The 24,493-nt window shown below is 37.1% G+C and overlaps 6 protein-coding genes across 8 annotated transcripts; 3 read left to right on the top strand and 3 right to left on the bottom strand.

Annotated features, from left to right (window-relative positions):
* The first annotated feature begins 725 nt into the window (after nt 1–725).
* On the top strand, nt 726–4,360 carry LOC121752908. Of its 2 annotated transcripts, none has more exons than XM_042148002.1 (10): nt 726–1,124; nt 1,193–1,319; nt 1,404–1,561; nt 2,299–2,480; nt 2,562–2,846; nt 2,910–2,968; nt 3,049–3,085; nt 3,180–3,251; nt 3,340–3,664; nt 3,738–4,360. In XM_042148002.1, the coding sequence occupies exons 1-10, from the start codon at nt 1,065–1,067 to the stop codon at nt 4,113–4,115; spliced, it is 1,683 nt and encodes a 560-aa protein (XP_042003936.1). In that variant the 5' UTR covers nt 726–1,064; the 3' UTR covers nt 4,116–4,360. The 2 variants fall into 2 exon arrangements, with proteins under 2 accessions (XP_042003936.1, XP_042003937.1); XM_042148003.1 differs by having other exon boundaries at nt 727–1,124; nt 1,187–1,319.
* A 3,267-nt stretch (nt 4,361–7,627) lies between these two features.
* LOC121753223 lies at nt 7,628–8,606 on the bottom strand. Its single transcript, XM_042148435.1, has one exon. It carries the CDS (start codon nt 8,480–8,482, stop codon nt 7,871–7,873), a length of 612 nt encoding a protein of 203 aa, XP_042004369.1. The 5' UTR covers nt 8,483–8,606; the 3' UTR covers nt 7,628–7,870.
* A 4,661-nt stretch (nt 8,607–13,267) lies between these two features.
* On the bottom strand, nt 13,268–18,299 carry LOC121753222 (topless-related protein 1-like). Its single transcript, XM_042148434.1, has 24 exons — nt 18,220–18,299; nt 17,963–18,142; nt 17,778–17,891; nt 17,530–17,688; nt 17,335–17,452; nt 17,184–17,259; nt 17,041–17,108; nt 16,822–16,975; nt 16,645–16,733; nt 16,503–16,572; nt 16,361–16,431; nt 16,180–16,275; nt 16,007–16,102; nt 15,799–15,920; nt 15,490–15,724; nt 15,252–15,416; nt 15,103–15,162; nt 14,951–15,028; nt 14,604–14,879; nt 14,397–14,525; nt 14,196–14,291; nt 13,935–14,123; nt 13,671–13,837; nt 13,268–13,596 (listed from the first exon to the last, which is right to left on the bottom strand). The coding sequence occupies exons 1-24, from the start codon at nt 18,297–18,299 to the stop codon at nt 13,452–13,454; spliced, it is 3,033 nt and encodes a 1,010-aa protein (XP_042004368.1). The 3' UTR covers nt 13,268–13,451.
* A 619-nt stretch (nt 18,300–18,918) lies between these two features.
* LOC121750631 (prostatic spermine-binding protein-like) lies at nt 18,919–20,159 on the top strand. Its single transcript, XM_042145207.1, has 3 exons — nt 18,919–19,148; nt 19,465–19,508; nt 19,595–20,159. Exons 1-3 carry the CDS (start codon nt 19,050–19,052, stop codon nt 19,941–19,943), a joined length of 492 nt encoding a protein of 163 aa, XP_042001141.1. The 5' UTR covers nt 18,919–19,049; the 3' UTR covers nt 19,944–20,159.
* Nucleotides 20,160–20,436: 277 nt separating this feature from the next.
* Nucleotides 20,437–22,291, top strand: LOC121750767 (protein WHAT'S THIS FACTOR 1 homolog, chloroplastic-like). Of its 2 annotated transcripts, none has more exons than XM_042145372.1 (2): nt 20,437–21,811; nt 22,150–22,291. In XM_042145372.1, the coding sequence occupies exons 1-2, from the start codon at nt 20,585–20,587 to the stop codon at nt 22,150–22,152; spliced, it is 1,230 nt and encodes a 409-aa protein (XP_042001306.1). In that variant the 5' UTR covers nt 20,437–20,584; the 3' UTR covers nt 22,153–22,291. The 2 variants fall into 2 exon arrangements, with proteins under 2 accessions (XP_042001306.1, XP_042001305.1); XM_042145371.1 differs by having other exon boundaries at nt 22,147–22,228.
* On the bottom strand, nt 22,153–22,651 carry LOC121750768 (TPD1 protein homolog 1-like). Its single transcript, XM_042145373.1, has 2 exons — nt 22,593–22,651; nt 22,153–22,460 (listed from the first exon to the last, which is right to left on the bottom strand). Exons 1-2 carry the CDS (start codon nt 22,639–22,641, stop codon nt 22,153–22,155), a joined length of 357 nt encoding a protein of 118 aa, XP_042001307.1. The 5' UTR covers nt 22,642–22,651.
* Between the last annotated feature and the right edge of the window lie 1,842 nt (nt 22,652–24,493).

The raw sequence follows: 24,493 nt of genomic DNA, 5'->3' as shown, positions 1-24,493 counted from the left end.
TCTAAATTGCTAAGTGACGAAGTCGTGTGACAGATGTGTACTATGATTGATGATTTAGGTAGAGTATTTAATTAATCTGTCAATATCAAATTGATACATTTAACTAATCGAAATTGGAGAAATGCTACACGCTGCTTTTACAAACTCTAATTGCTTTTGTTCTTTTATTTACTTTTAATTATTCCCAACATATGATATTATAGTTATCTAATCTCAAAGATGAAAGGATGACAGCAATTCAAAATACCAACCATCAAACCAAATTAAATATTTCTCCGTCCCACCTTAAGTGATTTTCTTTTTTAGCCGTTGATTTATAAAATTGATAATAAATAATTAAAGTTAAAAAAAATTAAAAATAAAAAAGAAAATAATATAGAAGAAAGTTATATTTACATTATTCCTTTCTATCCACTATAATTATTTATTATCACTCTCTTCAAATGCATGCCAAAAAATAATCAATCACTTCATATGGACAGAGGAAGATAAAAGTAGAAGCCATAATTCCAAAATTTCCGATCATGGTAAATACATCCTATTTGTTTTTCTTTTTTATTTCCAATTGCTATAATCAATTGTATTACCGATAATTACTAATAAAGTATAATTATTTTATTATAAGTATTACCGACAACTAAAAAGGCACTGACTAAGATATTTATCAGTGAGGTAATGCCTCATTTAATTAGAGCTTTCCGCAATTATTCAAATTTGTGAACAAAAAATATAGATTGATGCCCTGTCCCTTCAAGAATTCACCTTTTCTTTATTCCACTCAACAAATTTTAAAATTCAATCTTTAATGAGATGCGCACTGAAATTTGAGATTTATTTCACTGAATCGAAAGTGGGTTTTGTCAAAAGTAGAGTTATTATTAGCTCATAGAGTGAAGTAATTTTCAACCAGTTCATTAAAACTGATTGATTAATATGTAAAGTGGCGTTATTAAATGCCGTAATTAGTAAAAGAAGCTGTAGAATTTGTTGATTATTAGCAATATTGGCGGCAATGAAGGCAGAAACCAGCAGTTGTTTCTTTATTCGAAAAATGAAATTATAAAATGCAAGGAAGAAAAATGTGGAATCGCCACATGTCACTTATTCAACACACAGGCACACTGGTAAATTTACAAACTTGCTGCATTTTATTGAAGTTTGCTGCATTTTATTTTCAAATTTGAAGTGACAGAGAGAAAAAAAAAAGGGAAGAATGGCGGCGTGCTTGAGATCTCTGCTTCTTTTCTCATGCCTTGCAGCAGCATTTGTTGCATTGGCATTTGGGGAAGAAGCCCTTTTCCCAACTATGCAGACTTCAGGTTAATCAATCCCACCATTTTTCTTTATAATCTGTGTTTTTGTGTGTTAAAAAAAAGAGTCTTGAATTTGTGTTTGTTGTGCAGCGGTGGTTGGGAGAGAGAAAGGGAGATTTCTGGCAGGTGATGAACAAGTGAACACAACTCTGATTTTGGCTGAGAAGAGGACTCAGAGGAAAGACCCTCTTGATGATTTTCGCAAATACAGAGGAGGCTGGAATATCAGTAATCGCCATTACTGGGGTGTAAGCTCATTTTCTTTACACTTTTTGTTGTTACACAATCTGATTATAGGGTCTTTTTTATGAGAGTTGTTCAAGAATCTGTGTCCCATGTTAAGAGCTATAGTGCAAGAATTAGAGTTTTATTAGTTTTCTTTCTTGGGAATGATTTAGTTCAGGAATATGTGTAAGCTCATTTTCTTTACACTTTTTGTTGTTAGACAATCTCATTGTAGGGTGTTTTTATGTGAGTTAGTTCAAGAATATGTGTTCCAAATCTCATTCCAGTGTGTTGTTGGCCACTTTGGGATTAGTTTTCTTGCTTGGGGATATTTGATTTCATATTGTTATGAGTTAGTTCAAAAAACTGTGTTCCAAATCACATTTCTCTGTGTTGTTGGCCAGTTTGGGTTTAGTTTTCTTTCATGGGAAAATTTGATTTCATATTGTTATGAGTTAATTCAAGAATTTCTGTTCAAAATCTCATTCATTATGTTGTTAGCCAATTTTGGTTCTTTCTTTCTTTCTTGGGAGTATTTGATTCATATTGTCATGAGTTAGTTCAATAGTTTGTGGTCCAAATCTCATTTCTTTATGTTCTTGGCCAATTTGGGTTTAGTTTTCTTGAGTTTGTTCTAGAAAATTTGCTATTTTGTGTATCTGTAGTGTATATGTATATCAAAAATGTCTTAGTATTTTCTTGTATGAAAAGCAAGAGATTATCTACTTAACCATATGAGTAACTTGATGTTGGATTACAGTCTGTGGCTTACACTGCTGTCCCCTTCTTCATTGTTGGCGCAATCTGGTTTGTCGTCTTCGGGTTATGCTTGATCATCACATGCCTCTACTTCTGCTGCTGCCGAAAGGCGCCTTATGGCTATTCTCGAGTCGCCTATGCCCTCTCTCTCATCCTCCTCACCTTCTTCACCATTGCAGCAATGTATATACCTCTCTCTATCTCTCTCCATTTGTTGTTACACATTGTGAAGGTGAAATTAGTGTCTAATGTTACCTTCTCCAGCATTGGATGCATCATCTTGTACACTGGCCAAGGGAAATTCCACACCAGCACTATCAACACTTTGGAATACGTCGTCTATCAGGCCGACACCACATCCGAGAGTCTTAGAAATGTCTCGGGATATCTGGCTGCCGCCAAGCAAATCAACGTGGATCAAGTGATTCTGCCACCTAATGTCATAGGCGACATTGATAGCATCCAAACCAAGATAAACTCATCGGCCAGCACCCTCTCGACTAAAACCGAGGACAATTCACAGAAGATCAAGGATCTCGTTCAATATGTGTAAGTTAGAACTAGTTTCAAATTTGAATAGCTATAGATAGTGAATGCTCTGTTTTCTTGCAGGAGACTGGCTCTTATCATACTCTCCGCCGTTATGCTTCTTCTAACGTTTCTTGGATTCGGTACTTTCTTGAACTTGTTAACATTCACGTACTTTTCACCTTGTCGTCTCTGATCTTACTCCGGGATTGTTTCATTTCAGTGTTTTCAATCTTCGGAATGCAGGTCCTTGTTTACCTGTGAGTCTGAATAGCCTTTTTCTTCGAACATCTACGTTCTTGCTTCCCTCATAGTGTAGTTCAATATACGCCTAATGTTCCGTTATCATTGCAGATTGGTGGTCGCGGGATGGATTCTTGTGACCGGGACATTCATACTGTGCGGGATCTTTCTTCTTCTGCACAAGTATGTATAAACTATCCGATTCTCCTATCCACAACGAGCTGAGCCAACTAATTTGCACTGCATCGTCTCACTTGGTTTCTAATTTCAGTGTGACAGGGGATACGTGCGTAGCAATGAACCAGTGGGTCCAGAACCCGACTGCTCATACAGCTCTTGACGACATCCTGCCTTGCGTGGACAATGCCACCGCCCAAGAGACCTTGACCAAGAGCAAGGAAGTATCATCACAGCTCGTCACGTTGATGAACACGGTCATCTCCAACATCTCCAACGCCAACAACGTCCCCAACTTCCTCCCGTTGTACTTCAACCAATCAGGCCCTCCCGTGCCAAACGTGTGCAATCCGTTCAATCCCGACCTCACCAGCCGTGCTTGTGCACCCGGTGAGACCAACCTCAGCAATGCCACTGAGGTAACCAAAACTCTGTTTTAGCCTTATTTTGGGATCAATAGATTAAAAGATTGAAACTTTACCAACAATGCAGGTGTTAGGTGGCTACGTCTGCCAAACATCGTCGAACGGGATCTGCACGACACAGGGCCGTCTGACGCTGGCCATGTACACGCAGATGGCTGCTAGTGTGAATGTGAGCTATGGCTTGTTTAAGTATGGTCCTTTCTTGGCTAATGTTCAAGACTGTAGTTTTGTGAGGGACACGTTCTCAGCCATAGAGGCCGATCACTGTCCCGGACTGCGTAGGTATAGCAAGTGGATCTATGTGGGGCTCGTGATGGTTGCCCTCGCGGTCATGCTGTCTCTGCTGTTTTGGGTCATATACGGAAGGGAGAGGCGCCACCGTGTTTATACGAAGGCACACACGCCTCCAGGAGCACCGGGTTTCGATGAAGACAAGCATGCTTAGGTTTTGAGGGGCAATGCATTGGTGCTTCAATTGATGATTTTGGCTTCATTTGTAGCATAACTTGTGATGTACTATTATTGTTGTGTGGTGTTTGCATTGTTGTTTTAGGCGTAGATATATATTTTTATTAGTATATTTTTTTGGGTAAAGTTATTAGTAGGAGTATTTTTTATTATCATGGATTATTTACAATTTACATGTGGATTTGAATTTGGTTGGAATCGAATTCTGTGGTTTTGTAGTTATTGAGTCCACTAACTGAACGAGCTTTCATTGACTAAATACGCAATTGTAGCCCAATTTTTTTAATTAACACGGCTTGAACACGCTTGTTACGAATTTCGGATCAAAATACACAAATAAAATATTTGGTGCATGTATTCTTCAATTTCGACATGTAAATATAAACTAATGATTTTTAATTAGGGCCATTTCGCAGTGAAAAAAATCAATTTAAAAAAAACGAATTAATTTTTATTTTTTTCAATTGTCTAGAGATAATTAAGTCTTGTGTGTTTGACGAAAAATACACTTAATTGAGATTACGCCATTTATCTCCCTTTTAAGTGTACAAAACAATAGATGAGATCATGATAACATATTGAAAATTTTATAATATAGTGTTAAAACGACGGGTTGAAGCATTAATTATAAAATAATTCTTTATCGTAGAAACATAATTATCACATAGATTTATTAATTATATACAAAAAATGTTCGGAATCGAATCAAATTTAGGTCTACAAAGCCAAACACAAGCCACCCATTTTTATTCTTGCATCATTATCTCTACATTTTATAATGTCAATTATATGCTGAATGAGCTGGCTAGTGTTGGATATAACACCCAAAAACAATATTTACAACATTTATATAACTAGTACTATTGAATTAAATATTCAATAATGAAGGCTTGATATTTTGATTATTAATTCAGTTCGAGCAAGTTGGTATAGAAAATTAATACTAGTAATAATACTAATAATTTCATATAAATAAGTAATACAAATAGAGGCGTTTGATTTAGTCTTCTTGTTCGTCGAATTATGACTATTTATTTATTTTGAATAGACATAGTCTTCTTCCGCAGCCTTTTGACTTTCTCTACTTACACATTATATTCAACTTTAAGAAATATTAACCACACTCCAAATTAAGGTAATTAATTAGGGATTTAGAGGCGGGCTGATTCCACCATCGCCTCATAAGTATTAGTAAAAAATTATAGTGAGTAACAACAATTTAATTGCAAAATTAGTAAAGTGTGCAACTCTAGAATGAGAAACTTGACTAATAACCAGATCAAAAAAGGAAAAAAAATTAAAATATGATACGCAATTGCTGCAATGAATATATTATAAACTGCACTAGGTGATTGTGGGATTTTGTGACAAGTTGAGCCCATTTTTTGCAGTTTTTTCTTACTCATTTCGTTTCAGTTATCAACTGACTGAGTTGACTATTTCTCTTTTTCAACGCGGCCTACCGTTACTGTGGCTTCTGTCCGAAAAAGGCGATACATAACTATAATAGTTATTAATTTTTCATTGTCACACTATTACCAAGCAATACTATATGGATCTACAATTTTCTATTCGGAATTAAATATCCTATTTACTTGAAGAGAAACAAATGTGAGCAGAATCTTTAGGTGTGCATTTTTTCTCCACTTCTAGAAATAATCAATTTAGGCACCAAATTACATGTTAAACCCATCCAAATTGATATAATTGAGTTTGACTATTATAAACCTATACTACATAATGAACAATTAAAAAGAACTACAAGTGTAGATATAGGTCAAAACGAACACACCGCCACGAAATAGTATTAAATACCTAATAAATATTTATTGGGTATTCCGATTTCTCTTCTTACCACCAATAACCCAAATATTTATTCCAAACAAAAACACACGTCCCCAATCATTTTAGCTAATATTTCAATTTTAGAAATTCACTCAATTACCCTCTCCGTCCAGATGATTTTTTCAAAATACAAATATTATTCTATATATTATCTGCATTCATACTTTTACAGTATAACAAAACTTTATACTAGTACTATCAAACAAGAAATATTTCATTTAAAATGGAACATAGAGAGTCCAAAGATAGTTAAGTTGTACTCCCTTTCGCCCCCAATAATTATACTTTAGTTTTGATGCGGTTTCAACGAATGTAAAGTAAAATAAGTTGAAAACATTAGTAAAATAGTATACTCCTTAGTTTTATAAAAAAATATAAATGAAATGAATTAGAGAAATAGGTAATCTACTAATTATTTATAGTATAAAATAAAAATAAACAATTAATAGAGTTAGGCTGATATGACGACAATAACTTTTTCGAACAAAAAGTTATATTCTCTCTTCATGTTAGCTTCTAAAATAAATTTTTAAATTACTTATCCAAAATAAATGATACTATAAATCACTTGGAACATATGAATATCACATTAATTGTTTAGTATTCATTGCTTAGAGATGTGTGCCAACTGGATAATTCTGTTATCCAACACCTCTCTTATACTAAAACCACTAAATTTTGTCAATGTGCAAATAATAAGTATGCATATGTGTTGACAGTGTTGTCCATATTCATGATGGGTATTTATGGCCTCTCCAATTGGCCCACATCCAACCATGTCCAGCTGCCTCCACACATCCAAATTCGTAAACAGGAGTATTCATTAAAGTTTTTTCTTTTTCTGTATTTAAATTTCAGATAGTAATTTATTCAACAGTATTTCAACAATACTTCCAAATGTCCAGCTGGCTATCATTTCCGCTTCCAAATTGATAATTAACTTTTTCCTTCCCTCCCCTATTACTTTTGTTTTACTAGTATAGCTTTTATGGAATACTTATAATTATATTTTCTTTATTTTGATTCTTGAAGCAAAAATTTAGCATTCTTTCTATACTTACTCCAGTAAATAGGAGTACTATCTTCTCTTCAAAAGAGATAATCTCATTTTGTATATATTTATTTTTATTTTACTTCATTTGAGAATATTTTATGTTAGATTTTAATGTGGTCCCCACAGTAACTTTCGGAATATACTGCCCGCCCGCCCGCCCGCCCGCCCACCCACCGGCATCAACTTCCGTAAAATCAGCAGAAATCTATTTTTAGTAATTTCCATCTTCCAAAGCTGAGGTGAAAAAAATAGTCCCAAAATCATCCATGCCTCGAACTTCGAGTTTCGCGATAATCACTCCCCCAATACTTGCACGCAATGCTCCTCAGATCTCAACACAGATGAAAAAAAGCATTAAAAATTAATAACAGTAACAAATAATGAAATATTGAAACAAACGACCGAACTTACCTCATACGAACCGACGGGCGGAACGTAAAATTGAAACGACTGAACGGAAGTTACCTCATACGAACAACGACGGAACGGACGAACGGATTCACGGAAACGATACGATACACGTAACGGAATTGGTGATAATTTCAACCAGCACCACACTAAATCATCACGCAAACATCTTGATCCTTGGATTTAGATTCAAATTATAGTTTCATCCTCATTGCTATGCGAAATTCGATTGGATTCATTTTTAGTTAGATCGAGAGTGCTCTAGTTTCAAATCCAATACGTTCTTCATTTGGAAATCATATGTACAACCAACACAAACATCAGCTTCCCTGTTCCAAAAATTGCTCAGGTGTCGCGGCCGCGGATCGTAAGCGACTGGTGATTTCCGAGTATAACCAACCTGCCTGCATATTCGGCTTGCTCCGTCAGATGTCGTTGGCGCTGGACATGGCCGAGAGACGGCTCTGCCGCGGCCGGAAATCAGCTCGGCGACGCTGCTGGTGCGAGGACGGGCGAATCAAAGCCGCGAGGGTTCGCTTCATCAGATCTCCCTCCACGGTGCCGATCCGCACCAGAGAATTCGTCATCGCGGATCGCCTCATGTTCAACCGATTCGGAGAGTAGGAAATCGATTGATTACCACCACCGCTGTTTTTGTGCAAAGCGCATCGAAACGAACCTGGATGATTCGTCGGCGAGCACAGGCACGTCCTCTTCTGAATATTCCCACCGCTCCTCTGCACGACCTGGTTCCGCTGCGGCGGCGCCTGGATCGATCGCCTCGGCGATATAGATCCGTCGATCGAGAAGCGAACGGACCGCGATGGAGGCGGCGGGGACAAGCCGTGGAGGTTGACGCGCGTCGGAGACGCCGCACGGCGCTGGTTGAAGAAACCAGCTGAAGGAGACGACGAATAGTAGCTGGACGAGGCGAACGGTGACGAATCCGACGTCATGAACGAGGAATTCCGGTGGGCAGCGGCGGCGCGGTGCCCCGCCATAACCGGGGCGCTCGACCTTCTAGAAGACGTAGCCATTGGTTTTTCCTTTTCCCTTGTTTCCTCTCGAAGAAAGGTATTGTTTCTAGGGAGAGAGAGGAGAGAGGAATATTTTAGTGGTATTTTTCTAAAGTGCGCTGTGGCTCTTCAGTTTGGCAAACATAGCCGGTGTCAAAGGGCTGATTTATAGTTGGGGAAGGCGATGGCACGTCCGTAAATACGAGACAAGGATAGGGGTAGGGTGGGGATAGGGAGGGCAAAGTTTGGTCTAGAGGTGGGGTCCAGTATCAAAGTAAATGTCATAATCTCATCCAAAGGCAACGAAGCGACTTAATTCTGTCGAAACGACAAAAGCTGAAGTCGTTTTAAGCAACCAAATGCTTCGACCGTTACGGCCTATCCGCCACGTATTACTGTAGGGCTGATTTACGGCTCGCAAATCGAGATGGAAAAGATAAGTTTAAGGTTTGAGGATAATCCTAAAAAATGGCGAATTTGCTTTATTCAATAGTATTATAAAAATTCGAAATGATTTTTTAAATTATCTCATAGTTTGTCTATTCTTTTGCGAATGGACAAAATGATTTCACTTTGAAATTTATATTACAGTATAATTATAGTTAGTGGCTTATTGCGTTCGGAATCAAAATGTGCATTAAACTAATTTTTGAATAAAAATATGACAAATTATTTATAGAAAACAACTTAGTTTCAAGTAGATTTTTGGTGGCCAACAAACCGTGGGAAATATAAGTTGAAGTCTTCAATTTCGATGAGGCCTTCGACTTTTCGATTGTTATAAAGTGTATGAATTGAGTTGACGACGAGATTGTTGATATAACTTTTGACATTTCGTTTGCTAAATTTTTTGATCTCTCAGTTGTTGTAATTGTCATTAGATTTATAAGGTGTATAAATGGCGAGACCATCTATGATTTTAGCAGATGTATTCTTTTCAACTTATCATATCGCATATCTAGCCTGTATTTTGCGTTTACACTGTGATTGGCCGATATATGCAAGCGCAATCCACTCACGAGTGACAACATTTTTCAATCGAATAATCATGAGTGCGATTGTAGCTCGGGCCGAGGACCTCATTCTTGTAGTGCGATAAGCTAACTTTGTGAGCCACCATTGTGGATGCTCGTAGTAAACAAGTTAATTGTCGAGAAGCTTAATCTACTAATATAATGGGATATATTGGAAAATTGAAAATCTCTCTTTTAATAGTATTAGATAAAATATTAAATTGAAATATATTATATTGGTTGGGGGAGTTGAGAAGTTAGTGACATTCTCCAACCTTTGGAGATATATAAGGCCAAAATAATTCACATCAAAATAGTCGTCTAAACCAACTCTTACTTGCACCATCCGTTTATATTACTAGTTGCACAATCTTACTTTCGTGAGTCGCAATTTCTCATTAAGAAAGGCATAATAATTAATTAACGACACAGTATTTTTTGGAGGAGATTTGGACTAATCTAAAGTTGACATGCAAAATATTTCAAAAATTCGAAACATATTTTGAAATAATCCAACAATGAATCACCTCTTCGCAAATCCCACGTATGTACAAGTATTCAATCTTTAATTAATTTAAGTAATATTTCAAAACAAGAATTACACTGCAAATAAAACTTGAATGGAAAAAAATATGTTCACCACTTCCGATAATTTTAATTTTTTTTATTACATGAATAAAATGCAAATTGATACCAGCAAGTTGATGTTATCCAAAATGATACGAGGAAATTGACGTTATATAGCACCTAAAAACACTATGGCCTACCATGTTTAAGACACTATTTTTAATAATACATCGAATCTATTTGAAATGGTTAGGCGCCTTGCGTGTTGTACTTTGGATAAGTTTTTGAAATTTCCAAATGTATAATGATGATTAATGGTTTAGTACATTTTTGGTCGAAAGTTTTAAAAATAAACTTAATTGCAATTATCAAATGTAGAGTAGTGGTTGGTTTGCAATATTTCATTTGAAGGGGGTGAGTAAAGTTGTAATTTGCTTCGATTAATTTTCAATGATGATTTTGTTAAGTGAGTGAGAAGAAAAGATGGTGTGAGTTATAAATATTTGGTGAAATGCAAGTTAGTAGTAGTTCAATAATTGCTAGTTTAGTTGTTGCAATCTTTCTACTCAAATTGTCAACAAATTATTGAATGCCATCTCATCTTATTTGACACCATTTTCAAAGTATTATCGTTTTTATTGACAAAATGATACTATTAAAATTGACAATGGATAAATCAGACGGAAAGTTATCTGTTTTTATAGAGAATGGGTCATTACATATATGTGGAATTGGGTGTGAAAAATTTGAAATTTTCTTGGTGTATGTCTGCTTCAATTAGGACCAATAATTTTGTGACACAAGCTATTAATTTTGTCTTGAGCTCGATATATAATGGGGATGAAAATCATATAAATGGAGTGGTGTATAATACGTGTAAATTTGTAACCATGTGTCACAAAATAGGGACCAAACGCAGTTGGATAAGTCCGTTTTACACATAATATATTATTATCATTTTTAGTTTGATGAATTCAAATAAAATTGAATATTATATTTGTTTCCTTAAATAAGATACTTAATCTTGAAATAATATTATTTTTCGCTTTGGTGATGTAGGCTGTAGATATATGTTTATAAAAAATAATCAAGATATTTTTTTCTATTGTTTTGATGGTAATTATATATCTTTTATAAATTTTTTATTTGATATTTGATCATCTTGCTAGTAGTAAAGTAATGAATGAATGTTAAGTAAATTAAGCGGAGAGACAGTATAAATTGTTGCGTGAATAGTAATTGAAAAGATAATTGAAGAAATACTAAAGCATTAGACATAATAATAAAGGGAGTAAGATATTTTAAATATGTTGAATATTTCGGAAATATGACATGAACTTAGTGGATGAATAAAAAATACTAATGAAAATGAAGAAATATTCGTTAGACTTCTATCTCCATTTATAAAGTGATAAAATTTGTAACAATGACATTTGACTCTCTCTCTCAATTTATGAGAGTCGTCTCTTTCACGTAGGCTGCACTCTTATGTATGTAAACTTTATCATTAAGATATGTATATACATAATAAATGGAATAATAAAATCAAATAAAATCAAATAAAGTTACTCGATGCTGATTCGGCATTACTATATAAAATACATCGACGTAGGATGTAAATTTTGGCGACTGATTTTTATTTAATTGTGTGATATATTTGACTACTACACCATTTAGCATTGATTAAGTCATTTTGACTCATCGATATAATTGAAAGTGTGTTAACATGCATCTTGTATTTATTAACAATAATACCAAATTTGGGTAAAAGTTCATATGAACGGCCACATCGAAACGCTTTTTCTTTCAATAATGTTCTATTTATACAATAACCAACAATTTATTACTTATTTGTGAGTTCTATGGATGTAACAATACGCATGTGAGACTTTTGTGACATTGATTCTCACAAGACCTTCGATAAGTTGAGCATTTTGAGAAATATAACACTACTATTTCATCCATAAACTTATTTGTGATATAAGTTTAGTAAGTGTAATTGGTAAACATGATAAGTCAAATTATATTCTGTTGGCTGAAATTTTGTGTATTTTCCATGGGTTAGAGCTTGCAAAGACACTTGGAATAAGTGTTGAAGGTGGAGAGCGATAACTTTGTAGCGGTTGCTATGATTCTGGGTAAGTTCGATGTGTCTATTAGTTGCAAGGCTATAGTGGGAAGGATTTGTAAATTAAATCCACAAGGGACAGCAGTGTAAGTTATGCATCTGCTGCTGCCAAAATCGATGCTTAAATTTGTGGAATGAGCAGAAGATAATTTCCACTTTTAATTTATGGCAATAACTTAAAGAATAATGGCATTTGATCATTGTTATTTTCTCCAACTTCCTTTTGTTGACGATTCTATTAATCAAGATTTCCAAACATTGCAAGTAAGCTTTTATTTCTGTGGTTATATAAAGAGTTTGTGGTAAATAATGAAAAAGAATTCTGCATTAGTAATGAGCCTCAGTCGAATATCCTCTCCCCAGTGGATAGTAAAAGAAAAACAAGAGAACTAAACACACATAGTAAACCTGGTATAGCGAAAACCGCTCTACGTTTGATGAGATGAGCCCATTTCTTGAAGGCTATGCTGTAGACCTAATTCAATTCAAAATAGGTGGGGAGCCAATTCATGAGCACATAGAGAGCATAGTGGAATGTGAAATTGTTCACCACAATAGCCCAGATAGGCAAGCTCAGCATGATCTTCTTCCACGGGATCCTCGGTGCTCGACTCGAGTCGACAAGCTTGGTCGGGAGCGACGACGATTCTCCGCCGAATCCGGCAGCGGCCGCCTTCGGGTGATCGGAGCGCGGCATACGTGAACCATAGCAACAACCACATCCCGCCCAGAGCAGCCTCGCTGACGAACACGGACTGCGGGCCCCGATAAAGATGAGATTTTTGACCCAGAAAAGGGGGTTATTTTAGCAGAGATGATGAGCTACATTAACGGAATCAAGAAGCCGTGATTTAATTTGACCAAAATTAAATAATTCTTGGTCAAAATATCAATATTGTGCTTTATATAATGTTAATAAATTACGAGAAGAAAAGGCCAAAATAAAGTTGATTTTTTTTTAATTGAGATTTAGAAATTAAAGAAGCAAGTATTGTACTATGAAAGTTGAGACATTTGGGCCTTAAACCCAATTACAAAAATCGTTTCAATAAATAGGAATCCTATAGAAATGGGTTAATCAAATTTTCGTAATTTATAAACAATTACCTACAAAATTAATTAATTAAGTGCTTCAAAATTCACAATATAAAATGGGGACTATTAAATATGATTGAATAAGAAAATCCACCATTGTTGGTTAGTAAACATAAAACATGGACATCCTTCATCAAAACTGATACTCCAACCTAGTATCTATGCAAGAATATTCAAGATTCAAGATTCAAGATTCAAGGTGGTTCTTGATGGTCCATTGGCCATGAGATTCTTCAGGTTCGATAACGACCACTCCACCGTTCGACAATCCCAACACAAATTGCTCCGGCTTATGTGGATGAGACGCAACAACAACCGGATCCACGTAACAGCTACATTCCCAAAACAAAAGAGAGTTAACATTGATCAAGATTCTTGAATGGTGCTAGGAAGTTATCCGAGTTACCTTAGTTGGGGCGGAAGGTACGCAGACGAATCTATCTCAATGCGTGGGACGAGGTCCACTGCACTGAGTATCAAGACGATCCCGTCTCTCATGGCAGCATACACCATCCGACTATCACAAGAGTAGGTCGCATGGGAAATGCGAGTGCAGAAGGTGGTGATCGTCCACTGATTTTTCAAGGACCAAATCATCAGCTTGAGGATTTTATGTATATATACGAAGATGATGATGAAGACGAAGATTCAGTGTATAGGTATAAAAAACCTGCTTCACGCGTCGTAGTGTTGCAGTTTCATATATGGCGAGCTGAGTCTCGTGCACTGCTAGAAAGTGCTGCTGATCCTTGTCTAGTTCAACGTTCGTCTCTGACAAGTCATATGTCACCCAGCCAACCGAGACCTGCAGCACCGTGCTTTTCTTCTTCTCCCATGTGATAGAGTCCCACAGCACAATCTGAGGCAATGAAACATTTCAAGAAAACACGCTTCGCCTTAGTGCACAAGAATGGTGTAAAGAGGACTTAACCTGAGTATCGACCCCACAAGAAACGAGCACGTTTAGATTGGTCGAAAAAGCCATTCCGCTGATTTGTTTGGAATGCCCCTCAAGCTTGCTTATCCGCTGCAAGACCAAAGAAAATCAAGAAATGCATGTTTCTCGTGGCACTATAAATGCACTAGAAATGCACGAGATATGCACGTTTCTCGTTGGCGTGGGATGCAATACCTCATCAACGCGCATATTGTAGATGAGAATCGTTGAGTCATCCATGCCTATAGCTATTATGTTGTTGTCTGGTGGATAGAACAAGAGGCACGTTGCAGCAGGCGGTGATGGCATCACATTCCTCATTTTCTGCGATTCACATCACAAGAGATGAACAAAGATAAGCAAGCCGTTTAGACCCATACGCGTCTCAACTAGTAGTATTACCTTGAATGCCACCAAGTTGTAGAGACTGATCATCCTCCCCGACGAAGATACTATATAAGAGTCGTTCTTGGACAGCGAAAGGCATGGCGTGACCACATCCCCGCTCTTATCAGGAAGGTCGTTGGTCATTAACAATCCGCTTCTCGGCTGCCATAACTGAGGGGCACATTTCATCGTTGCCTTGCCACTCTTCGCCCATCTCCACAGTAGATGAGTGCCGTCTTCTGCTAATGCAAGAATGCCATTACCTGTGTGCGTGTACACCAATCTCCGTATCTGCAGCCATCAAACGTTACTAAATCACGAGAAATCAGTGATACGAAGAGTGGATTCTCTGTGAAACACACCAGATTAGTCTTGACTCCAGAAGTGAGTAGCATGGATTGGCAGCGAGAAACTTCAACGATTTTAAAAACGTTCGTTGCCTCCAGAAAATTTCGACAAAATCAGCAAAACGTGTTCATAGCAATTCTAAACGAAGAACACGAAGGCCACTTACCATAGTCCCGTTACCTCCTGCAACTCCTTGACATGGGAAAGGCGACGAACCTACAGAAAGCTGCGAACAATATATGTACAAGAACAAAAATTTAGAAGAGAATTCGTTGCCACGAAACAAACTAACAAAGGATTCTGTTAGAAACTGACATTGCTGAAGGATTCTGTTACACGTTTAGCAGAATCACCAAAATCGAAGGCGGCTTCTTGCAGAAAACGACGGCCAGAATCATTTGCCAAGATCTTGATTCGATTATCAACAGCAGAAACAGCCAATAGATTCCCTTTCTTACTGAAGCAAATATCCGGGCGCGCCTAACAAGACAGCCCGATTAAATCTTGCAGTAGCTTTAAAATGATTCAAGACATCAAGGTGTAAGAAACCTACTTGCAAACCACCATCTGCATCAATAACGGCTAAAAGTTTGTCGCTGTCCATATCCCAGATTTTGATCACATGCTCATCTCCAGCAGCCAGAAACCGGTCGAGGCAGGTATTGAATTGAACCACAGTCGAAGAGCGTTTGCTAAGTGACTGGTAATTCCTAACAATATTCCCTTCATTCTCGTCCCATTCAACAAGGTAGGATTCTCCGTTTTCCTCCGTCCCACACAAAAACAGCCTAAAAATTTAAACAAATCAGAGCATAGATACACAACTAATGTGGACAGACACGTTCTCCGGCTAATCATTCACCTTTTATTGCCACAAGCCATTCTCGTACAACAGGAACCAGGAGCACAATAAGCCACCCTCGATCCTTTATTATCGAACAACCATACTTTTATCTCACCACTTATGGAAATGGAAAACAGGAACTGTTTATTACAAAAAGACGATGACCATTAACACGCTCGTTTGCACGAGTAAAAAAAGGTCAACGAAATAAGGAGTATACTCTCACATGGATATCTCTCTTCAAACCAGGAAATAGTGAGTACACGGGATCCTTGTTGCCCTCAAAGGTATACAGTTTAGCACCAGTTGCTGCATCCCAAACCTTAGAGAAACATAAAAAAGTCGCAGCAGATCGTTAAAGGGCAATCGTCATAAGAGCTTTATAATTGCATAAATTACCTTAATCAACTTGTCATCACCACAGCTTATGATAACAAGCATTTTATTTGGTTTAGAGAATGCTAGATCATTCACACTGCCAATATGTGCGTCGATCTGGAGAGGAAAAAGTTCGATAAGTAAGACACGCTAACGCGTATATGTAACATAACACGTGGATGATTAGTTACAGAAGCTATACCTCAAATTTCTTATCAAAGGAACTGCCATTTTTATCATACAAATGTAGCTCGTTTTTCGAATATGCAACCCCTGTCATCGATAAACTTTGTGCTAAGTTAACCGTTTTGAGTAGCTCAGGGAAATATAATTTTCGAGCTTACCAAATAGACAACCATCAGGGCTCCACAATACACGATTAACAGCGATGGCATGGTTTTTATCCACTTTCTCCTGATCACACACGATTTCGTTCATCATCCATCTTCTCTAGCGAGATTAACGAGAGAAAAAGACGAGGTTTACCGTTAACAAATTGACCACAAATGCTCTGCTGAACAGCTTCTTGTAACCAGCAACGTCCCAGATTTCTACATCACCGGACAATTTCCCGACTAAAAGAACAGATTCAGCAGCATGAGCAATCAGAATGTAACATCTCGAGAAAAAAAGTACGAAATTTAAGAATTTTAAGTTGTCAACCTAATAACAAAGCCTCATGAACAGGATGAAAATCCATGCTAGTCATGATCGAGCCCATATCCAAAACCCGTTCGACCGTGCTAGGAAATTCGATAGGAAGTTCTTTTCTAGAAGCTTGACAACAGGTGGAAATATCAGTCTGCGAGCCCTCCCCCTGCATTCATTGTTCGAACATCATGAGGACTGCATAAATCAATACATAGCATAATTACAAGGTACCTCATTTATATGTTCCGTTGACTTTACATCGGCATAGAGCCTACCCTCCTCAGCCAAAGCTGCAGTTACTGAATTTGTCGTATAAATTCAGGTCTAAATCTAATGAAAAATGCATGAAACTGAAAAAAATACGAAGAGACGACCTTGGTCGATTGTAACGAGGGAATCAGTTGACGAGTCTCCGGAGAGAGGCCATTCAACTGCAACAGGTGAAGGCGGCTGCAGAAGAATTCAATCAAACAGGTTAATACAGAAATGACACGCCTTTCTCTACAAAGAAAGAAACAATCTTACCAACGAGCTCAGTTGAGCCTGCATATTATCGGATCCGGGGCACCTATGATCTGTAAAGAGGGTGTCGATATGTGGGTTCCAGAGAGGACGCGTGCATAGCATGTGCTGCCAGTTCAAACTGCATATTGTAACATTATAACCAATTCAGCCCAAATGAACACATATTTTACACGAAAAAAAAGTGGAATTACCCACCTCTGGTTAATCAAACGCCTCAACCTCGACTTATCTATTTGAGGAAACCTCGTTTTTCCTTGGAGAAGGGGGTTTGCCTCGATGACAGCCCGAAGATCGCCTAGGAGGCCGTTTCTGGCAGTTAACGCGTCTCCATAAAGGGCGAGCGAATCATTTTCCCTATTATGTTACCAAATAATAGTATCAATCTCTCTTTATAGATATTCTTTATGAGTATGGTTTTGTATTTATTCCATTCCTAATTATACCTCAAGTCATCTAGTGCCAAGAGCCGAGCCATTTCTTTGTACAATTCTTCGTTCGATTGTGCAAAAACCTTGAGATCCTTCTTAAGGATGTCTATGGCGGTATGAAACTCGTGCCTGTCAAAACATATGCAAGATGAGTTAGAAACAAGCCAACATTTCGAGAAAAACACCATCGTCTAGCTTACTTATCTAAGGCCTCAAGATACTTTTGCTTCCTAATCTCAAAATATATCTTGGTAGAGTATTTGTTATCTTTAATGACTGTGAAGCTCGAGAGATACTTCTCTGCCTCTTCCCAGTTCCCGTCCAGCACCAGCTCCTCGAAATACTTCGTATTGAAGAAATAGCCCGATTCTTGCTCAAGCCTATCACAGAAGGTTTACACATGGGATACGAATCCGAAAAACAAGTGGAATGACACGATCCTGTCGTAAATACTCACATGCGTGCGGTCTTCTTAAGATTCTCCTCATCACAGAACTGCATGATCAAGAACGTTAGGTCTTTCCCGAGAGACGCCATTGCCAGCAGCTGTCACGTACCCTATTAATTAAGGAATAATTTCACAATCAAGAGACTAATTTGCCAATTAGAACTAATCCACTTGCCAAAAATGTATTGAATCAACATATCAATATACTTTTTTCTTCTCCTCTCATCAAACTAAGGTAATGACCAGGCTCAAGAACATACACAACAAACACACAGTTCATAAGCACAAAGAGTCAAATTTAAGCACATTTTTGTGTCCTAAATCATAGAGGAAAGACCCACTAAACAAATCAAAATATGGACCTGAATTTCTTCAAATCAGAATATAAACAAAAGGGTACAAAACACATCAAAATATGCACCAATGATAAGGCTCAAGAACACACACACACACAGTCCATAAGCACATATAGTGAAATTTAAGCACACTTTTGTAGCCAAATTCATAAAGGAAGGACCACAAAACAACAATATGGACCTTAATTTCTTGAAATCAGACAAATGTATACATCATAATCACCATTGTGTGTTATTGACGTCGAAAATGGAAATTATATTTAATTACTAGAATCTTCCGAAAAAAGAAATAGAAATAGAAATAGAAATAGAAAAAGAAAAAGAAAAAGTAAAGAAATCTAAACCCTGGCCCTTCATATTCATAAAACCCCCAAATTTGGAAATAAATTAATTGAGTTAGGGTTTTAGATCTCAGTCGTGTATAAATTCACACACATCCACACTTACTTCCATTGATTTCTGCCAAATTAAGTTAGGGTTTTCATGGAGGCTCAAACTGCGGCTGCGTTCCTCGCTCAGAGCCTCTCCACCTTCGCGATTCAGGCTCTCCTCCTTCAAATTTCCACCGCTCTTCTCTCCACGGTACACTTCTTCCTCCGTTTGATTTAAATTCTGTTCTTTTAGCGCTGTTGTTGAAGCTCCTGCGCTTCTCAATTTTTGCTGTGATTTTTTCGGCGGTTCCGTTTTATTATTGTGTAATTAATGGTGATGTGGTTGTAGATGAGCGAAAATTTGAGTTTCGAAGGCTGTTTTTGTTACGTGTTGGTTTCAATTCAATTTGATTTTTGTTGAATTTCGTTCGTATTTGATGATTATGTTACTAATTTGGATATTCAGATGATGTTATTTGATTGATGAGCTCTGTTGCTGAGTTGATTTGTGTTAATTGTTTTTGTAGATAGGAGCTCTTGCAAACGCAGCTGAATCAACAGTGCTAGATAGGTGAGATATCTTGCCTCATTTCTAAAATGTTCTTCAATTTGTAGTTTATTTAGTTAGGGATTGATGGTAGCATTTGTTGTTTGAAGGCTTTTGATGACTGAGCTCGGCATGAAGAAGCAGCCTGAGAATCAAGAAGCCAGTGAAGACGAGGATGATGATGATGAAAACGATGATGAGGATGAGGATGATGATGAAGGTGGAGATGGGGAGGATGAAGATGCCGGAGGGGACGAGGAAGGGGAGGACCAAGGTGGTGATGAGGAGGACCCGGAGGACGTTCCCGCTGCAAATGGTGATGGTGCTGGAAGTGGGGAGGATGAGGAAGAAGACGAGGATGACGAGGACGAAGATGATGATGATGATGGTGACGAGGATGAGGAAGAGGAGGAGGAAGAAGAGGAGACTCCAGAGCCACCTACTAAAAGGAGGAAGTGAGCCTAGATATGTGATCAATCTCCTTGTCTCTGTGTTTTTTAGTTTTGAATTTTGCGTAGGATGTAATTTTTTATATCAATGCTTTCTTTCACTATCTTTTCTTTGTTTCAGCTAGTACATTTTTTATGTTTTTGGTGATCAACATATCATTTCAGAAATAAAAAAATGTATCTATTGATTAAGATTAAACAGTTAATATTTCATTTCTTAGTGTTATTACTAGCTCATCAAGTTAGCTAATAAATTGATGATTTGAGATGGGCTTGCCTTAAGTTTAGAAAGATGGATTTTTTTAAAAAAATTATGAATACAATATCAAGTTTTATTTTTTACTTTATGTGGGATTGATTATGAGTAGTTTTAAGAGTGTAAGACTATTTTCAACAAGTAATTACTCCCTTCGTTTCAAGTCAGTTAATGCGTTTTTGTAATAAATAGGAGAGATTAAAATAGTAGATTTTGGTAACATAAATGACTAATATATGTACTAAATGCTACCCATATACTTGAAACGTAAACAATTTCGATTTTTGATTCGGTTTTCACCAAAACCAAATCGATCGGAATGAACCCAAAAATCGATTTTTTTTAGTTAAAAACCCAGTACATAAAAATCCCACCTTTATTCTTACTAGCAATACATGCATAAAAATCCGAGCTTTAAATTGAAGGACCTTGCACTCCAACTGTTCGACCGATGTCCTCTGAGAAAACCCACAACAATGTATAGACTGCAAAAACCATTTGCAATGAACAAAACGAGAGAATCCAGCATATCACCATGCTACATAAGGATTCAAATCATGCACAAAACAACTGCAGGTAGAAAGCCAAAGAAGAAGATATACCACAGAGTGCAAGAACTCGACAGAGTCATGGATCTTCACAAGAAGCCCTCTGTAATCCTTCAGCTCAAATCCATCATTCAATCCCAGAAAACAGCCTCCCTTCTGCTCAGAGATCTAGAGAAAGAAGTTGGCTTCGTGCATAAATGGACTTACATGGCCGTGATTGAGAGATACCCTACCGTTTTTCGTGTATTCGGTGGTCAGGGGTCGCCTCCCGCGGTTACATTGACTGAAAAAGCTAAAAAGATTGCATTTTTAGAGTCGGAGGCGAGGGCGGAGATGGATCCGATTTTGGTTAGGAATTTGAGGAAGCTTTTGATGCTTTCAGTTGATTGTAAACTCCCCTTGAAAAACATTGATTTGATCTCTGATGAGTTGGGATTGCCTCATGATTTCAAGAACTGTGTGATTCTGAAATACCCCGAGTTTTTCAGATTGGATGAGATGCATGGGAGGGAGTTTCTGCATTTGGAGAATTGGGATTCTTCGCTAGCAGTAACTGCTCGCGAGGAGAGGATGTCGTCTCAAGAACTCATCCTCAATACGAAACGGGTTAGGATATCCAAAGATGGGAACCTTCCGGGGCCCTTTGCGTTCCAATTGAGGTTTCCTGCTGGTTTTAGGCCGAATGTGAGTTATCTTGAGGAGGTTGAGAGGTGGCAGAAAATGGAATTCCCTTCTCCTTACTTGAACGCGAGGAGGTTTGAAGTGTCCGACCCAAAGTCTCGAAAGAGAGCTGTGGCAGTGCTTCATGAGCTCTTGAGTTTAACCATAGAGAAGAGATTGACTTCTGCTCAGCTGGACGCGTTCCACTCAGAATACCGGCTGCCTTCTCGACTCCTGCTCTGCTTGATCAAGCATCACGGCGTGTTTTATGTTACTAACAAAGGTGTGAAGAGCACTGTGATTCTCAAGGAGGCTTATGATGGGACAACATTGCTTCATAAGTGTCCTTTGATTGAGTATAGAGATAAATTCATGGCTCTTATAGGGAGGAACGAGTGCAGTTCGTGCAACGAGGTATCATCTTCTTCTTCGACTTGATTAAAACTTTTCTATTGGGATTTTGTGCTGTGATCATCTTCAAGTATTTTCTTTTGAAGACTGAGTTTTATTTTAAAGATTTCACAGACTTGATATGAATTCCAACCATTTTTTTCTAAGATCTGTAGAAAGGCTAAAATAGTGCAAAAGCAGAGATGAATTCTGTGATTTAATTTCTTGATCAAATTAGCATTTCATATATTGATACAGAAGAGTTATTCAAATGATGAACCATTATTTCTGCAAATCAAGATTTTACAATATGGAGCAACTTAGTTTTCAAATGATGAAAGGCTAAAATTCTTGAAAAGCAGTGATCAACAACGAGATTTGGTGGAGTAAGGGAAGAAGAAGGTGGGTCGATCCCAAGCATAAGTGAATCTAACATCAGCTCGGGGACGAATAGGGCGCCCTCGATTTATTAAGCAGTAGTCGCCTTTCGTCTGGAAAATCGACCGATCAACAGGCTTAACTGTCTGAAAACCACGGCAAGTTACTATTATGTCCGACTGTGAGCAGTTGCAGTTGTTGACAACTTGCACGTCCCACTCCGGCAACCCTCTATTCACCCTCCCGCTCCTCACTGTCCCGACCACAATGTCGTTCGGTCCGCATTTACCGAATGCTGCAGTAACAGATACTATCATATTAGCATTTTTATGCTGAAAATTGAACTAACCTTGAATGTGTGAAACCATAGTTTTGTCACTTTTGTTTCTGGTTTTTATTCTCTTTTGTTTGGATGAGTTTCATTTACCTGTTGAGATGAAACACAAAATATAAAACACTGCAATTGCAAGCCTCATTGATGCCAACATTGTGAAGAAGGTATGTAGCTCTGTGGACTATTTATTACATGGTGTGATCATGAATTTATAGTGTTTTTTTACATTTATTGTAAATTACTAGTACTTGATTGCATGAATTTTTATAGCAAGAAATCGGCGCATATAGTAAGTATGATGAGAATTTAGTGCACACGTGTTTCAAATTTGAAAATGTGGTTAAGCCTCGTCCTCGTGGAATTTTCAAAGTCACATTAGATACAACATCACCCAAATTAGACCCCGTAAATAAATTGAGAACAAATTTAAAATTCATGATTTTTTACAACTAATTTTTTTAAAAAGTAAAGGTCAATTTTGGTCATAAATATATGATTGATATTACGAATCTAGTCCAAAATATTCACTTTTTGAAAAACGGGTACATTACGAATGAAATTCGCGTCGATAACTAGTGGCTCAAGGATAAGGGGAATCCTCTGGAGAAAGGGGCGCAACGGGAGACGCCGAAAGACACGCCGCCGCGTAAAGGCTACGGAGTGAAGCACATGAAGTCGCGGAGGCAAGTCCGGAAGCCGGACTGTTATGAGAGTTAGATAGTTTCCTGAATTACATTAGGTAGCGTAATTTTTTCCTTTTATTATTTTTAAGACTATTTTAAGTTTTCTAGTTTAGGAATTTATTATTTAACGTTTTTGAGTCTGGCCTATTATAAGTCCCGTTCGAATTTTCTTTGTTGGTTATTTTCCGGATGTCTAGAAAGCCGAACCAATCTCAGGGTCCTTAGTATTATAAAAATGGCAAATATCTTTATTTGATGGATTGTCAATAAAATATTTTCCCAAAACCCTCGTGTGCTTTACGTGATTGACTGCTTGACGGGAAGATTCCCGCGAGTGGAGTGTGTGAAAAGCCGACGAGCCCTATAGGCCGCCGGAATTGTCTTTTGATCGTCGGGAGGCGTGCCCGACGCGTCATTCCAAGGAAGAAGGTAATCACTAGCCGGGAGTATTACTATTTTAAAAATTTATATGAATTAAATATATTGTACTAATAAGCATGCGCTAACATTGTACTATATGTAATGTAATGAAGCTCGACTATATTGCAATGTAATGAAGCTCGACTATGATAAAGTATAGTACTAATATAAATGGATACAGAATACAAAAAAGATTACACACAATTTTGAGACAATATTATTCTGCATCGGCGCTTTTATACTTCAAAATACAATTTTAAAACTGTTTTGAGGTTTGAAAAGCTATCGTCCAATTTTAAAACTTGCAATACTACCAATTTGTTTTCGGAATCAAAACTTGATCTTGTGTTAATCAATTAACAATTTAAAAGGCGAGTTTTGACCTTAATTTTAATACTTTATAAGTTTTGGATGCGAATTTGAATATCTTTAAATTTTAATATTGAATACTTAATACTTTCTCCGTTCCATAAAAATATGTGCACTTTCTATTTTCGTCTATCTCACAAAAATATGTGCATTCTATTTTTGGAAACATATCCCAATTTACTATCATATACATCAACTTATTTACAACTTATACCACCATTAAACACTACTAATAATATGAGTTCTATTATTCATTAACGCTATTCTAACTCTCATTTTCATCACCTCTCTTATTTTATCAATTTTATCTTAATTCCCGTGTTTTATCAATTACTCATATTTTTATGTGATGGAGGGAATAAATAATTGGTGGTTACATGATTTTGTATGCAACTATTTTAGTTATTTTTATAAAAAAAAATTTATTTAATATGGCCTCTTATAAAATATCACGCACATGACTAAACAAATTCAACCATAGCAAAAAAAAATAATAATGTAACCGCATGTAAATTTATACTA

This window comes from Salvia splendens, chromosome 10 (genome assembly GCF_004379255.2).
Source record: "Salvia splendens isolate huo1 chromosome 10, SspV2, whole genome shotgun sequence".
NCBI lineage: Eukaryota > Viridiplantae > Streptophyta > Magnoliopsida > Lamiales > Lamiaceae > Salvia > Salvia splendens.
The sequence above is the reverse complement of the archived record's forward strand: the minus strand, read 5'-3'. Positions and strand labels throughout refer to the sequence as shown.